The sequence below is a fragment of the Furipterus horrens genome, unplaced genomic scaffold (genome assembly GCF_987537825.1).
Source record: "Furipterus horrens unplaced genomic scaffold, mFurHor1.1.pri manual_scaffold_1, whole genome shotgun sequence".
NCBI classification, from domain to species: domain Eukaryota; kingdom Metazoa; phylum Chordata; class Mammalia; order Chiroptera; family Furipteridae; genus Furipterus; species Furipterus horrens.
The window spans coordinates 112,745,249-112,767,415 of record NW_028327171.1 but is presented as its reverse complement, the minus strand read 5'-3'; the positions used below and the strand labels follow the sequence as shown (position 1 = coordinate 112,767,415).

At 36.2% G+C, this 22,167-nt stretch overlaps 1 protein-coding gene and 1 pseudogene across 1 annotated transcript in view; one reads left to right on the top strand and one right to left on the bottom strand.

Annotated features, from left to right (window-relative positions):
- ATR (ATR checkpoint kinase) overlaps positions 1-22,167 on the bottom strand; it is a 181,805-nt gene that overhangs the window by 81,539 nt on the left and 78,099 nt on the right. Inside the window, exons 24-26 of the mRNA XM_090278685.1 lie at positions 18,980-19,095; positions 11,669-11,789; positions 7,371-7,508 (exon numbers count right to left, since the gene is read on the bottom strand). Of these exons, the coding sequence (XP_090134811.1) occupies positions 7,371-7,508; positions 11,669-11,789; positions 18,980-19,095 (375 nt within the window). The remainder of the gene's footprint in view (positions 1-7,370; positions 7,509-11,668; positions 11,790-18,979; positions 19,096-22,167) is intronic.
- LOC150021750 (serum response factor-binding protein 1 pseudogene) lies at positions 14,987-17,515 on the top strand (annotated as a pseudogene).

Genomic DNA, 22,167 nt, shown 5'->3' with positions numbered 1-22,167 from the left:
GCTCTCCATCTATAAGTCTATCTCTGTATTGCTTTTTAGTTCAGTCTGTTCATTAGATTCCATGTATGAGTGAAATCATATGGTATTTGTCTTTCCTTCACTGGCTTATTTCACTTAGCATAACGCTCTCCAGGTCCATCCATATTGCTGCAAAGGGTAATATTTTCTACTTTTTTACGGCCGAGTTAGAATCCCATTGTGCAAATATACCATAGTAGTTTTATCCACTCATCTACTGATGGATAGTTGGGCTGCTTCCAGATCTTGGTGATTGTAAATAACACTGCAATAAACATAGGGGTGCTTATGTTGTTTTAAATTAATGTTTTGGGTTCCTTCACATATTTTCCTAGAAATGGAAACACTGGATCAAAAGGTAGATCCATGTTTAATTTTTTGAGGTATCTCCATACTGTTTCCCGCAGTGGCTGCACCAGTCTGCATTCCCTCCAACAGTACAAAAGGGTTCCCCTTACTCCACATCCTCTCTAGCACTTGTTTGTTGAGTTGATGACAGCCATTCTGACAGGTATGAGATGGTATCTCATTGTGGTTTTTATTTGCATTTCTCTGATGGTTAGTGATGTTGAACATCTTTTCAGATGTCTATTTGCCACCTGTATGTCCTCTTTAGAGAAGTGTCTATTCAGGTCCTTTGCCCATTTTTTAATTGGGTTGTTTGTTGTTTTGGTGTTGAGTTTTTAAAGTACTTTATAAATTTTGGATAGTAATGCCTTACCAGATATATCGGTGAATATTTTCTCCCATTCTGTGGTATGTCTTTTATTTTTGTTGATGGTTCCCATTGCTGTGCAAAGCTTTGTAGGTTGACATAATCCCATTTGTTTATCTTTCCTTGTTTCCTTTGTCTGGGGATATATAGCCGATAAAAAACTGCTATGAAAATGTCTGAGATTCTGCTGACTATGTTTTGTTCTAGGATTTTTATTGTTTCAGATCTAACATTTAAGTCTTTGATCCATTTTGAACTTATTCTTATGTGTGGTATAAGAAGGTTTAGATCCATTTTTCTGCATGTATCTGTCCAATTTTCCCAACACCATTTATTGAATAAACTATATTTAGCCCACTGTATGTGCTAGCTTCCTCTGTTGAATATTAATTGACTATAAAGGTGTGGATTTATTTCTGGGCTCTCTATTCTGTTCCATTGATCTGTACGTGTTTTCATGCCAGTAGCAGGCTGTTTTGATTGCTATGGCCGCTCCATATAAATTTTTGAGATATGTGTTCTAGTTCTGTGAATTGCATAATCGGAATTTTGATAGGAATTGCATTGCATCTATAGATTCCTTTGGGTAGTATGAACATTTTAATGACGTTACCCCTTCTTATCCATGAACACAGTATGTGCTTCCGCTTATTTGTATTTTCTTCAATTTCCTTCTTCAGTGTCTTATAATTTTCCAAGTATAGTTCATTATATCCTTGGTCAGGCTTATTCCTAGGTATTTTATTCATTTTGTAGTAATTGTGAATGGTATTATTTCTTATTTTACATTAGTTATTGGCATATAAAAATGCAACTGATTACTGAATATTTATTTTGTATCCCAAAACGTTGCCGAATTCATTTATCAGTTCTAGTAGTTTCTTGGTGTAATCTTTGGGGTTCTTTATGTACAGTACCATGAAATATGCAAATAACGACAGTTTTACTTCTTAGTTTCCCATTTAAATGCCTTTTATTTTTTCTTCTTGTCTGACTGCTGTGGCTAGGACTTCCAATACTATGTTGAATAAGAGAGGTGAAAGTGGACATCCCTGTCTTGTTCCCAATCTTAAGGGAAATGCTTGTTGTTTTTGCCCGTTGAGGATTATGCTAGCAGTGAGTTTGTCACATATGTGCTTTATTATGTTTAGGTATATTCACACTATCCCCACTTTGCTGAGATTTTTATCATCAATGGGTGCTGGATTTTATCAAATGCTTTTTTTGCATCTATTGATATGATCATGTGGTTTTTATCCTTCATTTTGTTTATATGATGAATCACATTTATTGATTTGCAAATGTACCAACTTTGCATTCCCAGAATAAATCCTACTTAATCATGGTGTGTGATCTATTTGATACATTGCTGTATTCAGTTTGCTAATATTTGGTTGAGGAATTTAGCATTTATGTTCATCAGGGATATTGGCCTATATTGTCTTTCTTTGTAGTGTCTGTATCTGGTTTTGGAATTAGGATACCGCTGGCCTTGTAAAATGAGTTTGGGAGCATTCCCTTCTCTTTTATGTAGTTTGAGAAGGAGAGGTGTTAGTTCTGAGAATGTTTGGTACGATTCACCTGTGAAGCCGTCTAGTCCAGGGCTTTTGCTTGTTGGGAGTTTGATTACTGCTTCGATTTCACTAGATGTAATCTGTCTCTTCAGACAGATTCTTTGATTCTTTCTGATTCAGTTTTGGAAGAGAGCATGTTTCTCAGAATTTATTCATTTCATCTAATCGTCCAATTTGTTGGCATATAGTTAGTTGTTCATAATATTTTCTTATAATCGTTTGTATTTCTTTGGTGTCAGTTGTTATTTCTTCTCTTTCAATTCTGATTTTATTTATTTTGGTCCTTTATCTTTTTTTCTTGATGAGGCTGGTTAAAGATTTGTCAATCTTGTTTATCTACTCAAAAAAACATCTCTTGGATTCATTGCTCTTCTGTTTCACTTTCTTAGATTCTATTTCATTTATTTCTGCCCTGATGTTAATAATTTCCTTCCTTCTACTCACTTTTGGTCTTGTTTGGTGTTCCTTTTCAAGTTCTGTTAAGTGTGAAGTTAGATTATTTGAGCTTTTTATTGTTTCTTGAGATAGGCCTGTAATGCTATGAGTTTCTCTCTTAGGATTGTTTTCCCAATGTCCCATAGATTTTGGAATATTGTGTCCTCATTTTCATTTGTTCCAAAGTATCTTTTGATTTCTCCTCTTATTTCGTAGTTGATCCATTCATTTTTTAACAACATGTTATTTAGCTTCCATGTCTATGTGTGTTTTTTAGTTTTCTTATTGTGATTGATTTCTAGTTTCACAGCATTGTGGTCAGAGAAGATGCTTGATATGATTTCAATCTTCATAAATTTATGAAGACTTGTTTTGTGTCCTATTATGTGGTATATCCAAGAAAACATTCCATGTGCACTTGAAAAGTATGTATATTCTGTTGCTTTGGGGTGAAGTGCTCTGAAGATATCAATTAAATCCATTTGATCTGGTGTGTCATTTAAGGCCACTGTGTCCTTGTTGATTTCCTGCCTGGAAGATCTAGCCATTGAAGTCAATGGGGTATTGAAATCCCCAATTATGACTGTATTTCTGTCAATCTCTCTCTTTATGTCCATCACGATTTGTTTTACATATTTAGGTACTCCTAAGTTGAATGTATAAATGTTTACTACAGTTATATTCTCTTGTTGAATTGTTCCCTTTATCACTATGTAGTGTTGTTCTTTGTCTCTTACTATAGCCTTGGTTCTAAAGCTTATTTTGTCAAGATATATGTCCTGCTACCCCAGCTTTTTTTTCTTTTCCATTTACAAGAAGTATTTTTTCCAACCCTCTACTTTTAGTCCATCTGTATCTTTCAATCTGAGATGGGTCTCTTGGAGGCAGCATTTATGTGTGTTTTGTTTCCTTATCCATTCAGCTACCCTATGTCTTTTGGTTGAGGCACTTAAGCCATTTATATTTAAGGTGATTATTGATAGAGATATACGTAGTGCCATTTTATTATTAGACTGTTTTCTTCTGTTTTGTTTTTCCCTTTCTCATTTTCTTTTTCTTCTTAAAGCAGGCTCCTCAACATTTGTTGCAGTACTGGTTTGGTGTTAACAAACTCCTTTAGCTTTTTCTTGTCTGGGAATCTCCTTATTTCTCCTTCGATTTTAAATGATAGCCTTGCTGGGTAAAGTAACCTTGGTTGTAGGTCCTTGCTTTTCATCAACTTAAATATTTCACACCACTCTCTTCTGGCCTGAAACGTTACTGCTGGGTAATCAGGTGCCAGTCTAATTGGTGCTCCCTTGAAGGTAACTACCTGCTTTTCTCTTGTGGCTTTTAGGATTCTCTCCTTGTCTTTAAGTCTTCTCATTTTAACTATGATGTGTCTTGGTATAGGCCTCTTGGGTTCCAACTTGTTTCAAACTCTGATTTTTTCCTTCACTGGATTAGGGAAGTTTTTGGTTATTATTTCTTCAAATAGGTTTTCAATCCAGTGATCACTCTCTTCTCCTTCTGGTATTCCCATGATGCGGATGTTGTTAGCTTCATGTAGTCCAAGATGGTTCTTAAGCTCTCCTAATTTTTTAAAAATTTTTTCCTTTTTGCTGATCTACCTGATTGTTTTTTCTACATTGTCTTCTAAAACAATGGTTCAATCCTCTGCCTCATCTAACCTACTCTTTATTCCTTCCAGTTTATTATTTACCTCAGATATTGCATTCTTTACTTCTGACGGGTCTTTTTTAATGGTTTCTATATTTTTTCATGCTGTTGAGTATTCTTATAATCATTACCCTAAACTTTTTATCTGATAAATTGCTTACCTCCATTTCATCTAGTTCTTCTGGAGAATTCTCTTGCTCTTTCAATTTGGGGTCTGTTTCTTTATCTCCCCATTTTGACTGCTTCTTTGTATTTTGGGCCTTAAATGTTAAACTAATCAACCATTAAATTAATATGTTGTTAATCTAATCAATCTGTAATCAGCAGTCAGGCTTAAGTACCACAGTGTAGGGCACAGTAATTCCTGGGGGCGAGGCTACTGCTTCCCCTCAGGTTGATGCCATTCAGAGGAGAGTGCTCTGCCTGAGAGAGATGACTCCTGCAGTATGTAGAATGACTCAGCACAAGGATCCTGGTGGCTGTTCCCTCAGTTCTCTCATCAGAGCCACCAACCCCAGACTCTTCAAAAGTGTCTCTAGTCCACACTGCTCTCTCTTTGTCTGAGCTCATGGTAAGTGGCTGCAAATGAAATTTTGTGCAGTAGACCTTTAAGAGGCTCTCTGCATCTCCAGCCATCTCTCCTAGGCAGACAGTAAACCTGCTGCTTTTCACAACTGGATGTTATCTAGGTTCCTTTCTGGCTCTGGTGCTGTAGGCTAGGGAGCCCAGTTTGGGGTTTAGATCCCTCACTTCTCAGGGGTAACCCCCCCAGCCACTTAAATAATCCTCTGGCACTTCACCCGCCACCTGTGGGAGCCCAGCCAGCCTTCTCATATCCCCTCCACTCTCCCTACCAGTCACATTTTGGTGAAGTGGTTTCTTCTGTCTGTCCGTGCTATAAGGCTTCTATGCAGCTAGTGTTGAGTTGGTTATTATGGATGATTTCTCTACAATTTAGTTCTAATTCCTGACTGGTCCTGGGAGGAGGTTAGTGTAGCTTCCACTTACTCCTCTGCCATCATGGATCCACTGGCAAGAAGTTTTAAAATAAGCAATACTTGACTAATTGGGGGCACTGGCCTCTTTTCCCTTAAGATTGTCAAATAGAAAATGACAACAGCGAACACAACAATACCTAACCAGCGGGAATGAATCAATATTTACCTAGCCCTGGCTGATGTGGCTAGTGGACTGAGTGCCAGGCTACAAACCAAAAGGTTGCTGGTTCAATTCCCCGTCAGGGCACATACCTAGGTTGCAGGCCAGGTCCCCAACTAGGGGCATGCAAGAGACAACCTATTGATGTATCTTACGCATACTAATGTTTCTCTCCCTCTCCTTCTCCCTCCTTTCCCCTCTATCTAAAAGTAAATAAATAAAATCTTCAAAATTATACCTATTTTTTGGTCAGATCGGTAAAAAATGTATATTTTTGGTGTGCCACAGAGTTTTAATAATTACTTTACGTATGTCATGAGATAAAAAAGGCTGAAAATTGTTGTTCTAGATTATTCAATAAATTATAATGAAACTATTTATTAACTAGTAGCAAAAAAATTGAAACAATATCTCACACTCTCCACAAAATCAATTTCAGAATAACTGAAGAGCTAAATGTAAAACCAAAAGGATTTTTAAAAACATAAGAAATATGTTCAGAGAAGGCATCAAATAAAAGGCTTAAAATTCAAAACTTTGAGACATTAATAAATTTGGCATTTATATTTAAAATTTTTACACCGTAAAAGATATAAACAAAGGTTAAAAAGAACACCACTAACCAGGAAAGATTTTTGCAAGATATGACTGGCGAAAATTGGTATCCAGAATATTTAAAAATGTCCTAACAATTAACTGAAAAAGATACACACTTACCCCCAAATAAGTAATGGATATGAACAGATAATGTATAGAAAAGTAAAGCAAATGGTCAATGAACAAAACTACTTGGAATAACAAAAACAGAAATTAAAAAATAAAGTATGTCTCTCTTTTTTCTTAACGTAGATATTGCCTAAACTTTAAATGTCTGAAAATATCAAGTACTGGCAAGTGTACTGGAAATGGATAGACTTATGAGCTGCTGGTAGAACTATAAATCAGTATGAACATTTTGCAGCCTCTAATAAAATTTTAAATATACATACTATATAACCCAACAGTTGTACTTTTCTGAAATCCACTATAAATACACACACACAAACAGTCTCAAAGTAAGATTTTCCACGATGCTCACCATAGCATTGTTTGTAAAAGCAAACCATTGGAAATAATTATTATTATCATGGCAATAGTTAAGTAAATTATGGAACAATTATAAAGTGAAATTATATGATGCAGCACTAATAAAACAAAGGGTGGCACACTCTTTCTCTCAATTAATTAATAAAAGAAAGCAAGTTGCAAAACAATACCTACAACAAGATACTATCATAAAAAAAATGCATTTTTTTAAAAAGCTCTGAAAAAATATATATCAAATTAATAATAGTAATGATCTCTGAGGATACAGGATTAGGATGGTAGAGAGTACACTATAACTTATTTGTATAATTTGAATTTTTACATTAAAAACATAGTAATATGCTATTTATACTATTAAAAAATCATTTTTAAAGTGTATGTATGTGGTTAAAAAAATGAAAAAAATATTATAAAATAAATAATAAAATATTCTCTTGCCCCTCTCCTAATTCACAGTACCACTTCCCAGGAAAAAACACTATCAACAGTTTCTTATGTATCCTTTTCAAAAGTTCTGTGTATCTTTGGGCATATACGATATATACTTTCTAACTTTCTGCTCTAAGCATTATATATTTTTTGTTAAATAAAAGATTAAAGAGGATGCTGTAAGCCTTTAGACATGTACATACATAGCACCGCTCTACATTTCCTACTAATATGTAGCCTAATACACTGGACAAATGTTTCAACAAACAGAACCCAAGTAAAACAGAATCTCTCACCTCCTGCTGATCTTCTTGATTACAACCCAGCAAAACATACACTAGAATATGCGGAAGAAGATAGATGGTCACTTTGAAATCATGCTTCATCATAATGCCACAGCAGGTGAAGATTTTACTGGCAAGATCATGCCGAACCTGTAAATTCAAATGGTTGAGAGTAGTTTATGCATTTTATTCTTTAAATAATGTCAAAGAAAAACAAGTGAGATTATTTATCTTTGCAGAGTGGGTATTTTCTTACAAAGAGAAGCATGTGCACGCAAGCAGAGAAAATTTCAGATCACAGCCTCTCTTCAACTGCCTGAAATACTGAGATCCCTATGGGTAATATATAAATAGCTTCTTGGGCTGCCAACTACCTCAGTATAAATGGACTTCCCCACTTAGAGTTCACTTTTTTCTATATATTTTATTGATTATGCTATTACACTTGTCTCATTTTTTTTTTACCTTTTGCCTACTCCACCTGGGACACCCCACTCCCTCAGGCAATCCCCACACCACTGTTCAAGTCCATAGGTCATGCATATAACTTCTTTGATTACTCCATTTACTATACTGTACTTTATAACCCCATGGCTAGCTATTCTGTAACTACCTATTTGTACTTCTTAATCTCCTCCTCTACTCACGCATTCCTCCACACTCCCACCAGGCAACTATCAAAACACTCTCCATATCCATGATTGTCTCTGTTCTACTTGTTTGCTTAGTTTGTTTTTTAGATTCCATTGTTGATAGGTAGTATTTAATGCTATTTTATTGTTCATAGTTTTGAGCTTCTTTTTCTTAAATAAGCCCCTTTAACATTTCATATAATAATGGTTTGGTGATGAAAACTCTTTTAATTTATCCTTATCCAAGAAGCTCTTTATCTGCCCTTTGATTCTAAATATTTTTGCTGGATAGAGCAAACTTGGCTGTAGGTGCCCTCAAGTCTTAACTTTAAATACTTCTTGCCAATCCCTTCTAGCTTGCTGTTTCTTTTGAGAAATCAGTAGACAGTCTTATGGGAACTCCCCTGTAGGTAACTGCTTTTCTCTTGCTGCTTTTAAGATTCTCTCTTTATCTTTAACCTTAATTAATTATAATGTGTCTTGGAGTGGGCCTCTTTGATCCATCTTGTTTGGGGACTTTCTGCGCTTCCTGGACTTGCATGTCTATTTCCTTCAACAAATTACGGAAGTTTTCTTTCATTTTTTTTCAAATAGATTTCCAATATCTTCCTTTTTCTTTTCTCCTTCTGGCACCACTATGATGCAAATGTTGGAATGCTCGAAGTTGTCCCAGAGGCTGCTTACAGTATCCTCATTTTGGGGGATTCTTGTTTCATCTTGTTGCTCTGCTTGGTTGTTTTTTTCTTCCTTACATTCCAAATCATTGATTTGATTCTCAGCTTCATCCACTCTACTGTTGTTTACCTGTAAATTGTTATTTATTTCAATTAGTGTATCCATTTCTGACTGGATCTTTTTAATGCTGTCAAGGCTTCACTAAGTTTCTTAAGCATCCTTATAAACAATGTTTTGAACTTTGCATCTAATAGATTGTTTATCTCCATTTTGTTTAGTTCTTTTTTGGGAGTTTTGATCTGCTCTTTCATTTGGGCCATGTTTCTTTGTCTCCTCATTTTGGCAGCCTCCCTGTGTTTGTTTCTACGTATTAGGTAAAGCTGCTATGACTCCCTGTCTTGGTAGTGTTGCCTAATGTAGCAGGTGTCCCGTAGGGTCCAGTGGCACAACCTCCTCTATCACGCAAATTGGGTACTCGAGGTACACCCTTCATGTGGTCTAAGTACTCCCTCCTCTTGCAGTTGAGTTTTGATTGCTGTTGGCAGGTCAATGAGAGTGATTTACCCAGGCTGGTCAGCTGGAAGAACTGGCTGTGACCACATACCACCAACTTCAGCCCTCCATTGAGGATCAGCTGTGCAGGGGCAGGCCAGTGGTGCTCTTAGTCTATAGCTGTCCACTGGGTGCGCAGGCTCTGGGGTTCCAGGTGGTGGGTGGGCCAAGGTCAGGCCCTTCTTGTGTTCTGCCTGGGGCACCCTGCATGAGCAATAAAGCAATCTGAGATAGCTGCTATTTGCACAGGCTTGGAGATTCCCAGACAAAGCCAAACTGTGAATCTAGGCTGGCTGCTCCTACTACCAGGCCCGGGGCCACTTAGCAAGAGATATGGGGGCTGGAGGCTTACTGAGGCAGGCTGTTGCTTGTTTGATAAGATTTAGGAAGATGTAAAGCATGAGCCAAGACTAGCCATTCATATGGAAATGTCATAGTTCACAGTTTCGGTGGGCCCATAAGTTGGGTTTCATGACGTGTCAGGATCTCCAGGGCAAGGCAAACAGTGTTAGCCAGGTTGATGGAGTCTCAGCTATGGTACCCACCTGCTGGTTCTGTGTGAATAGGATTCAGAAAAGGGACAATGGCCTCTGCCTGCCTTTCTGTCTGGGAGAAAGCTGTCCCCTAAGTACCACCTTGATGCCAGACACTTCAGGTCCTCCCTGTGCTGCAGTTCAGAAGGAGTGAGTCTGAGTAAGTCCATCTGTGGGTTCTTTAAGGGGATCTACTTGGGAGTCCAGAAGTTTTCTTCCATCAACAGTCCCTGCTGGATTTTGTAGCCAGAAGTTATGGGGAGTTATATTCTTGCCACTGGAACCCTGGTATGGGGGCCCTAGTGTGGGACTGTGACTCCTTGTTCCCAAGATAGCCCTCCTGAATTTTTATCTACCACACATGGAAATGGACCATCCCATTCTGTGTCTCCATCCCTTTTACCAGTCTGGATGGATGTGGTTCCTCTAATTCCGTAGCTGTCAGACTTCCATTCAACTCAATTTCTGATGGTTCTGAGTGATGGTTGTTCTATATATAGTTTTAATTTTGATGTGGCTGTGCAAGCAGGCAATCCATGTTTACCTATGCCGCCATCTTGACCAGAAATCCAAATGAACTTCTACTGTTAATTTTTCGATGCACCATGTTTTGTTGCAGATTAATGTCCCTAAGTACAGTTATTTTACTTAGCTAACATTAGATTAGGCTTATTGTATTAATTTTCTGAGCACACAGATAAGTAAAGTAACAAAGAAGTATGCTCTGGACCAGCATATTAAACTTAAGGTTAACATATTTAAATAAGTAATAAACAGTGACTGACTACTGGAAAAAAATAAAGAAATAGAAAATTAAATTACTTGGGGTCGAGTCAAATTTTATTAATATGACCTTATGTTTGACTTACCTACATTACTGTTCTCTTATAAAATTTTAAAGACTTTTCTTCTTCAAATATATATACATCACTTAAAATTTAAAAAGAGCCCTGGCTAGTGTGGCTCAGCAGATTAAGCATCAGCCTGTGTACTTAAAGGTCACTGGTTCAACCCGATCAGGACACATGCCTGGGTTGCAAGCCATGTCCCTGGTTGGGGGTGTGCAAGACGCAACCAATTGAAGTAGCTCTCTCACACATCTCTGGTTCTCTCCCTCTCTTTCTTCCTCCCTTCCTCTCTCTTTAAAAATAAATAAGTAAAATCTTTAAAAAAATAAAATGAAATAAAAAAACACTAAAAAAGTTCCTGAGCTGGAAGTAATTACGTTCTACATTTCACAAATTATATTTTCAGTATGTTTATTTTAAAATGAGAGAAACTAAAAAAGAGAAAAGAAAAAGAAAAAAATAATGAAACTTTACTAAAATTGCCCAATATAAATTATTATAATATTTTAAAACATCAATTATCAGAAATATAATCTTTTTTTAAGTTGTGAATTTTAAATATGCCTTAAACATTTTCTTGGAACACAGAGTACTTTTTTGTCTCTGGACATGTAAAAATTTCATATTAAAAAAAATTAGAAATATACCTCTATTTCTTCATGAAATTTCATATTTTAAAAAATCTTTGTATTTATTTAGGAGCAAGTTCAGATAGTGTATCTTCTTTAAGAAGTAACCACTAATGGACACTATATCTTATTACATAAAGAATCTTTTTATTATGTAATAAATTCTGATAAAGCATTAAATTCCTTTCAAACAGTATTCTAAAACTTAAAATGAACGGACATAATGTAACAGACATTTTACAAACACATGAAGGCAGAGTAATTTGATAAAATAATTACTTTCTTACTCAGAAACTATTACTAATAGCATTAGAGATATTGTTACCTTTTATTAGTAAATATTTTCTACAGAATATTCTATGTGTACTATGCATTCAGATCAATAGTCTCATTTCCTTTAGAATTTCTGTCCAGGGAACAAATTCTGAACAGAATTCTTACCTTTGTTATAAGATAACCTGCCCAAGATGCTGACCATTCTGCAAAGTTATTACCTAATTTACTTAAGTAAATTGGCTTCTTTACTCCAGACCAATCTGTTGACTTCTGAGAACTCTTGTATCTGTAATTTTGAAAATTTGTGTATTAAAAATATATATAATTATATATCCATCTGTTAAGATCTTTAGTAGAACTCTTGCACTATCCCACTACTGCTTTGCTTTTAATGAAATGTAGTTAAAGATACTTTTCTTATATCCTTTATTTTATTGATTTTAGAGAAAGCAAAAAAAAAAAAGAGAGAGACAAAAGAGAGAGAGAAAGGCATTGATTTGTTGTTCTACTTATTGATGCCCTGACTGGGGATCAAACGCACAATCATGGAATATCGAGATAACACTCTATCCAACTGAGCTTCCTTGTCAGGGCTTTCCTATATTCTTCTTAACAGTGAGGTCGAAGGTCATTCTTAAAACATGCCAAATACTTCAAAGAATTCTAGTCTGCCTCCTCTTCCTCAATGCTTCTTTCAGATCTTTTGAAATCCCTTATCTTCATTAAGGAAGATCTTTTCCTTTAGAGCTCCGAGGCATCCATATATACTATTCTATACTCCTCATTAAGGGCATCTACCAAACTCACTGATTACCAAACTCATTAATAACTTTAGCACATTGCTCAGTGTTTTCTTTCTTCCACAAGTCCTATCATCCTGAGTGACTTCATCTAATCAAACTTGAAACTTCTCAATGACCTTCTCCTTTATCAGAACCTCCTTGCCAATACAAAGAAACTTCGTCACTTCCAATATGAACTATTCGAACATCGTACTCTATGGCCACAGTTTCCCAAATTTCCAGTTCTTCCCAGTTACTCTAATATATCTGTTCTCTCTCAATGAGATCTTTTGTCTCTTGACCCAGCTAATCTTGCCTTATCTATAATACGTTCCTTTTGTTACCCCTTTCCCTAACAACCTTGGTTTCCACGGTCCTTTACTTCAGGCACTTTCTTGGTAATATCCTCTACCCACTCCACTGCCACAGTGTCTCTACCAATTATGCTCATCTGGCAACCTCCCAGCCTTGGATCAAGCTAAACGTCTGCCTGCACTGTAATGATATCCAGGCTGCTGCACAGATAACTGAAAATCACTCAATTGCTTATGAGATCAATACTACTATAATTCCTGATTTTCAACCTCAGTGGACATTTCTGCTGCCCAGAAATCCTTCTAAGCTTTCCTTATTAGCTCTCTTCAGTTTTCCATAGTGTCTATTTCAAACCATCACTCTCCCCTTTTCACCTATACCAACTGCATTGCCACTTGCACCGATAATCTCATTTTCTATACCTTATACTTCATGGGGAAAAGAAAGCATTACTTCTCATAATCACATCCGTAAACACAGCTGAGTTATAGCCATCATTTTATTTTCCCCTATTATAAAGAAAAAGATTTTAATTCCTCTAGGTCTAATCTTCCATTAGGGATATGGCTACCATTCTGGATGCTCCTCCCAGTCTTTATACCAATTATCTTTCATAACGTCAACATAATCCTTTCTATCTGCTCCTCAGTATTAACATTTAAACATGTTCAAATAGCTCTCTCCTTACAACCGCATGAGTGTAGCACTTTTTGAGGGGAGTGGGTTACTTGTCAATCACAAATTAAGGTTAGGAAATGACAAATATAATAAATGCCCATACTCAAGGTCCCCAGCAAGCATTATGTATTTCACTGTATTCTAAATTTCTAAAAATTGAAAAATCCAATAATCTCCAGGTAGCCATCACTATTTTGAATCATCATAAATGTAATTCTCTAGGTGATTTTTACCAAGTTTTATAATGAACTTAGATAGAAAACTACTAATATTAGGGTACAAGCCAGGTTCTACCTAGCCAAAACCAAATGTTTTCCCAAAAATTATTTGATGGCCGCATTGAACTATAGTTGATCTTTCTAGTTCTAAAAATCAAATCTCCAAAACACAGCCATCCTTTAATCCAAGTTAGTGATTGCACAGAAATAGCTCAATTGAAAAAAAAATTGAAGTAGAAAAAGAGAAAAAATTAAAGGAGAATATAGAAGTATAAGTTTAACAAAAAACTAAAAATGGAACTGCCTTTTGATCCAGTGATCCCACTGCTGGGATTATAGCCTAAGAACCCTGAAACACCAATTCAAAAGAACCTAGGCACCCCTATGTTCATAGCAGTGTTATTGACAACAGCCAAGTGCTGGAAACAGCCTAACTACCCATCTGTAGATGAGTGGATCAAAAAACCATGGTACATTTATACAGTGGAATACTATGCAGCACAGAGAAAGGAGCAATTCCTACCCTTCATGACGGCATGGATGGAAATGGAGAGTATTATGCTAAGTAAAATAAGCCAGGCAGTGAAAGACAAATACCATATGATCTCACCCATAAGAGGAACCTAATGAACAAAACAAACACATGAGCAAAATAGAACCAGAGACACGGAAATAAGGAATAAGGAACAAAGTGACAGAAACCAGAGGTGGGGGGGAGGGGGTGTCTAGTCAAGGAACAAGTATAAAGGACCCACGGACATGGACAACAGGGTGGGGATTGACTGTGGGAGTCGGAGAGAGGGGGCGGGGAAGGTAAGAGCAATGGGGAAAAACTTGGAACAATTGTAACTAAACAATAAAATAAATAAAATTAAAATTTTTTAAAAAGAAGTATAACTCTAAGGCAGCAAAAACAAAAATATGCGTTTAAGAAATTCTTTCTCACAGGCCATCTGAAGTCTAAGCTATGAAAGTGATCGATAGATTAATCAGTTACCTTGGTGTTTTATACAAAAGCTTTCAAACAAACCTGGGTCAACTCTATTAATATTGCCCTCTACCAACCTCTTATTTTGTGAAACAACAATTTCAAAGAGCAGATCACAGCCAGAGAAATCTCTTAACATCCACCACTGAGAGACCATCTGAGAGGTTCCTTAATGCTCAGATATAAAAGTAGAAAGATAAGAATTCTCACTGCTTTGCTAAGATCACTCTTATAAATAGCCACTTAAAATGTTGCTTCTTATGAAAAAATAACAAGTAGGCAGACAATGCTGGCTTCTTATGAAAAATTAAATTTAATAGCAAGTAGGCAAAAATGTTAGCTTCTACTTCATATGAAATAGGCAAGCTACCCTACCCTTGCAAAAAAAAGCAAGGAATTTATTCAATAAGATGGGAATGAAAAAGCATTTATTACTGAGTATCAATTAAATATTAGTCACTCTACTAGGTACATTTTAAAATTATCTTCTTTATTTCTAACAATGTTCATTCAAGGTAAATAAAACTACCCACATTTTCAAAATGAAAAAATTGAGACTTGGAAATGTTAAGCAACTTGCCCAAGACTTCAGAGCTAGCAAATGCAGAGCCAAGATTCAAATTTAGATCTATGTGACTCCTAAGACCATAAACTTTAAACTAGATCACAGAAACTCTTAAGCATCTATCTATATAACATCTATAAAATATAGAATATAGAAATTAAAGTGTGAAATTCTCAAAAAAGAAAAAATTTTAACTGTAGAATATTACTTTATATATAGTAAAACATATCTTTAAATAACGCTGTTCATAAGAAATAACTTGACGTTTAAAAGGTTTCTAAACATAAAAAGTTATCTAGCAAATAAGTATGCACATGTCAGGGCTTTTATAAAGAATTTTACTACAAGACTAGGCATGGTACTAAAACTCAAAGAAATAATTTATCCAAGGTCACATATCCAATAGACTACCTAAAAGTACAGTTTCTACTTAAAAATAATTTAAAATTTATGTGTTTCAATCAGCCCTAACAAAGTTATTAAAATTGAAAAAAAGATTTTAAAATATTTTTTTAGAAGTAAAGGAAGAGGCAGTTCACACGCTGGCAGCAGCAGATCCTCTTCTTAGGTCTACTGTGGCTCAATTGGGGATTCTGAACCTCAATAACAAGGTTGTGAAGGATGAGGAAAAAAAGTGAAGAGAATCCAAGTTTTGGTTAGCTGAAAACTTGAAAGGGATGTTGCCAGACTGAAGTCAAGAAAGGGTACAGAAGGTGCGCTGATAAAGTACCAAAGACTGGCACAACAGTTGTTTGAAGAAATTCATGCCATGATGAAACCTGATGTAATTAAATCTGCTCCTGGTGACAACAGCAATTTTGAAAAAATCTGCAAAACGCTTGATTCTACTGAGACTGAAAAAGTAATTGCCACAGTAGCAATGCACACTCTTCTGGAGAAAAAAATAGATGTGTTAAAAGTTGCTGTCAAAGCCTTTAAAGATTCAGCAAGACAAAATGATGAAGTTAAGTAATCAAAGACTGCTTCAGAAAAAAATCATCTCAAGGACAATTCACACAATTAAGTTAAAGCATGAAGGAACTTATCAGTGAGTAAAAGGACAAAGAAGCCAAATTATTGGCAAAGAAACCAATAAGTCATTCAAAAGAAAAAATTGAGGCGGAGGTGCCTCACACACCCTAGGCTCGGTTGGAAGCTGCTCTGTCCAGCAGAGTCTTCGTGACCACGGCGGAATAAACTCTTACACAGGACACTTTATTATGTTCGATGAAATAAGTTTTACCCAGAACACTTCTGTATGTCTGGGGGAAGGAAGGTGACTGCCTCTCTAGTGGAGAACAGCAGCTAGACCTACGTCCCTCATGCTTTTTATTGAGAAGGATACCCATGGGAGATACAAGGTCAAGATTCATGAATCATCAATAGCTTTCAGGTACCTAGGTTACAATCAACAATAACTGATTACAAATTCCAATACAGCGGGTACAACGAATAGTCTGTGCCAGGGTCTATTAAACATTTCGACCCCACATTGGCACTAGGTACAAGGTTTCAAATACTCCCTGCTAGAGACTGTTTATACTTAATTATAAGATAAAGGAAAGCAGAGCAAGTTCTAAAGCATATAATATCCTTTGAATCCAATCTCCACGGAAACCCTCTGAATGATTTTCAGGTATGTCTCCCACGCAGCCACTGTTGAGACTTAAAGACACACACAGCCGGCGTGCCGGCGGCAGGTCATGCTCAGGCCGGGGCTACAATTCCCTAAACCACAAGGAGCGGTTCCCCACAAAAAATAGCCAAATGAACAGGACCCAAAATAGCAGACATTCCAAATTCTCAATCAAAGCCTTCTGAAAAGAATTCTGTAGTTTCCTCTGAACCCCAGAAAACATCTCTTGACCCCAAAATAAAAACATTTTGTCAACCCCCCCGCCCCCCCAAAAAAAGGAAAATAAAAGAAAGAAAGGAGTCTGATGGCTCACTTGATGCTAACAATGATGGAGAAGAATTACATGAAGAGAAGGAGTATTTTGATGACAGCATAAAAGAAAGGTTTCACAGTCTTCCATATCTGAGGATAGAGACAGTGGTGATGACTTCTTCATTGAGAAAATATAATTCTTCAGTTTTGGAGCAAAAATCCCCCTAAAAAGTGTTCCCTAAAGAAGATATACTTGGAACCTGTCAGGGTATAAGAATGACCAAAAAAACAGTCAAGTACAGAAGCAAAAAAGTGTGAATCAGTGTTTTTTTATTCTTTATCTGGATCTAAAAGCTCTAGAAGAATTCACAGTGAGTAGGCTCTGAAAAGCAACACCCCAGTTTCCAGCAAAATGAACCTCAGTTCAAGGATCAGTTTTATTGATAGTGCGCAAGGAGGATGTGACATGGCAGACACAGCCACCTCTGCATCCTTCATGGGGAGCAAACAGGAGGCAAAAAGAACAGCGATCTGAAATTGCTGTTTTGGGAGAAAAAATTACATTTGATGTTGATTAGTACCACTTTTTGTGAGCTTTCCCATCTCAAAAAATTTTTTTCTTCTTTTTGTTTTTACCAGTCCATTATTTAAACTTGTATTTGAATAAGTCTTTTGGAGGGGGTATAGAAATAAAAGTTGGTTGTTGTCTTTATGTCTCTTTTTTAAATGTGTTCAAGTTATGTTTACGTAAGCCTTCCACAAATCACCTACATAAATTGGTTTTCAAAAATACGGCCAGCTCTGGCCAGTTGGAACATGGTCCCATAACTGAAGGGTCGTAGGCTGAATTCACGGCTGGAGCACATACCTATGTTCTGGTTCTGTCCCCAGTACCAGCATGTCCCACCTCGGTAGGGGCACATCTGGAAGGCAACCAACCAGTGCTGCTCTCTCACATCAATGTTTCTCTCTCTCCCTTCCTCTCTCTCTAAAAAAAATCAATGAAAAAATGCCACTGGGTGAAAAAATAAAAATATGTCCAGCCCTGACCAGTGTGGTTGTCGGCTGGGCACTGCCTGCAAAAGGAACGGTCACAGGCCTGATTTCCGGTCAGGGCACAGGCCTGGGTTGTGGGTTCAGTCCCAGCTGGGGTGGGTACAAGAGGCAACAGATCAATGTTTCTCTCTCTCATCAATGTTTCTCTCTCACTCTTTCTCTCTCCCTTCCCCACTCTCTAAAAGTAAATAAATGAAATCTAATGTGTGTGTGTGTGTGTGTGTGTGTGTGTGTGTGTGTGTGTATAAAGGCCCCCAGACTGTTGCCTTTAGAAAAGTACTCTGAGATTATAACTCTCAGATTTCCTCATTTGTGTTTATCATGCAGTGTACTTCACTGGATTAGGGCTCTGTTTCTTTGCCTCAAAAATAAATGTTGAGATATATTTAAAATAGTGAAAAAATATGAGGAAATTGTAGCTATTTAAAATATATCACCTCTGCTAAAAGTTATTCTTGTTAACAAAACTAAGATTAAGATAGCAATTTTTATTATGGGTATACACATAATAAACTATACAAATAAATATAATTTTTATTACAGATTTTTAAAAAGTAGAGGAAGAAAATCTCTTCATGAGGAGAAATTGGCTATAGTTGAAAATCTCTTATCTCTAACTGGGCTTACTAAAGGCTTTGAGACTGACTTTAAACCCTTAAATTTCTACATTAATTATACCTATTAAAAGCTTCAACTCATATTCAACTGAAAGCAGATTCTTTCAAAGTACTATGATAGTTGAATTAAAAAAAAAAAATTAGTCCTTTTAGATTCAATAAATATGCCTAAATACTTAGTTACAGACTTTAACCAATGAGCTAACCATACTTTCATTTTAACAAGAATATAAACACAAATCACAGTGGAAAATACACACTAGAAAATACTAAAAAAACTTTGAATGCTAAAATACTTTGACAAAAATAAAATTAATTTTATAAAGTTAAAAACAATTTTATGAAAATAGTTTTAAGGAGTCTACCAACCTAGTATTTAGATGAGGTTCCAATATTTCCCGAACATGTTCAGGAAATCTCCTCCACAACTGGTGACCCGGGCTGTCGGTCTGCATCTCTCTACAGTCATAAATAGAAAGTAATTCCTACAAACACATATTTTACATTTGTAAATCCAAAGTGAAGCAGGTAAATATTTATATTCATCAACACTTTACACATTATAGTTATAAAAATACACAGAAAATCACAGAATTATAAAATATGGTGGTTATGAAGTTGCTCTGGATATTTATTTTAATGCTTAGAATCATTTAGGTTGCAAAGCTGTGGTAGGACTTGAATATGCAGTTTGTGTTCTATATATAATATGTATGGAAATATAAGATTAAGAGTTATTTGGAAGAAAAAGATTAAAATTTTCTATATTTGCAGAAGTATAATTCTTAGAATCTAACCTTTTATGAATTTTAATGAAAACAACTACAAATCCAAAAGAGTTCAAAAATTCAAGATATCTCAAATTCTAGATATAAAATACTGGTTCCTAGCCTAGGTAGCTCGATTGGTTAGAGTGTCATCCTAATATGCCAAGGTTGTGGGTTCAATCCCCAGTTAGGACACATACAAGAGTCAACCAATGAATGCATAAATAAGTGGAACAATTTGATGTTTCTCTCTCCCCTTTCCTCTCCCTCTCCCTAAAATCAATTAAGAAATTAAAATAGATTTAAAATACTGAGCTTAAAATTTTGAAAATAAGATGCAAATGTTAAAGATGAATTTACTATTCAAGCCCAGAAATTAAGTAATTATATTTTACTGTCATGAAAATAAAACAAATGGGATTTTATACAAGAAGAAAAAATCTTTCTCTCTCATATCAATCTTTAAAACAAGACAAATATGTTATGGTATTATATCTTCCATCATCCAACACTCCTTCTTTCCAATTCCATTAAAAAATAGCTATATGCAATAGATTTTTCCTAGTACTTATAAAACATAAGTATTGTCTAGCAAAACGTATACTTTATACTTATATTTAGTACTGTATTTTTAAATAAAAGGAAGTACATGAAAAGTTCAAACACAGATCTACCCAAAACTCACTTTCATGTAACTCTAAAGTGTCAATAAAATTTTATTTGAAGCCAGCTTTTTTTGACGTTTGGAAAGTTGCTCTAGCTAACAGAAAGCTCTCTTCATCAACCTCCAATGACAGACTTAGTAATTCCTATACTTACAGTTGACCTTGCTTCATATTTCACTGAGAAAACAGAAACAATCAGGAAAGACCTCTAAAACTTTCATCCTCCAATCTACCCAATTTGGCTATGTCAGTATCAGTGCTCACATGCTCTTTCTCACTTGTTACTATAGATGAATTGTTTTTGTTGCTTGGGTTACCCCTTTCACTTTTACACTATATTCCACATCTTTTTACCTACTTAAAATAGTATTACATTAATTATCTCCTATATCATCACTTTTCCCATCTCTGCTGAATTGTTCCCAAGCAACATATAAACATAGTTATTTTTCCCATCTTTACTCCTTTTCATGCTACTGGCATTCTTCAACAATCCCCAAAAGAGTTTCTGTAATTTCTCTAATTCCTCTCTTCCCACATGTTCTTAAAAATACTCTAAGAAGGCTTTCAATACTACACTGACACTGCTCTTAGCAAGGTTATCAATGACTTTATGTTACCGTAGTCAAGTTCATTGTCAACCCTTAAATTATTACACCTGTGATCAGCATTTAATATAGTGGATCACTCTACATACTTCTTATAACACTTTCTTATCTTCCACAATACCACATTCTCCTACCTTATTGGTGGTTACGTCTCAGTTTTCTTACTTGTTCCCTCCTCTTCCCACTGACCCCTCATTATCCAGATCTCATTTACTAGAACCTGTTTATCTATATTCCCTCTCTTGATGTCATCCAGAATCACAGTTTTAAGTACCATCTCTACAACAAAAAAATCTCCAAATATTTTTCTGTGACAGAGACCTCTCACCACAAATGCCAGACCTGCATATCTAACAAAACAAAGATTTTTAAATAGAAGAAAGAAAAGAAAAAAAAAGAAAAACGAAAAAAGGCAAAGAATGCCAAACTAGAAAAATATTTATTACATGTATGATAGACAGAGTTAATTTCCATTATATCCAAAGTCTTACATATGAATAAAAAAAGTAGACCAATAACGATGAAAAAAAAGGGAAAATACCTAGAGAAAAAGAATTTTAAAGCAATAAAACATGTTATACCTCTCTTATAATTAAATGCAAATGAAAATAAAATGGGGGGAGATCCAAGATGGCAGAGGAGTAAGTGGAAGCTACACTAACCTCCTCCCAGGACCAATCTGGAATTACAACTAAATTGTAGAAAAATCATCTGGAATAACCAACTGAACACTAGCTGGAGAGAAGCCTTATAACCACAGACAGACAGAAAAGGCTGCTACATCACAATGTCACCGGTAGGAAGTGCGGAGACATGAAAGGGCTGGCTGGGCTCCCATGGATGGCAGCTGAACAGACTGAGAAACAGCTCAGCAGCCAGGGGATCTCCCTAAGAAGGGCAAGGTCTAATCCCCAGTAGGGCTCCCCAGCCTACAGCAACAGAGCAGAAAGTAAGATAGCATCCAGCTTTAAAAAGTGAAAAGCCACAGGGATATTTTGCTGGCCTGAAAAAAACAGCTGGAGACAAAGAGTTCCTAAAGGGATCACTTACAAAAATATATTGGCACCTACTTACGCTGGGCTCAAGCACAGGGAGGGCAGAAAGGCCTAGAGTCACTTTAGGGGAGTTTGGGGCAGTGGCTTTGAGGAGAGGACTGCAGGAGCAGCAGACCTGGTTCCAGTGCTGACTCATTCCCCATACTTCAGGCAGACTACTCCAGTCCAAGTGGCATCAGCCCAAGGGGAAGCAATAGCCCCGCCCACAGGAATTAATCTGCCCCACCCTCAGTGCTTAAGCCTGACAGCTGATCACAGATTGAATAGATTAACAACTAAAGGACACAAATAAATAGATTAACAACTAAAGGAGACAAAAGCAGTAAATCTCTGATAGTCTCCAACAGGTTGCCTATGCCCAGACTGGTACACAATCTGCCGCCACCTAGAGCAGATCCAGGAAGTGCAGATCAATCTAAGAAGCAGAAACAGACATGAACATAAGTCACAAAAAATGGGGAG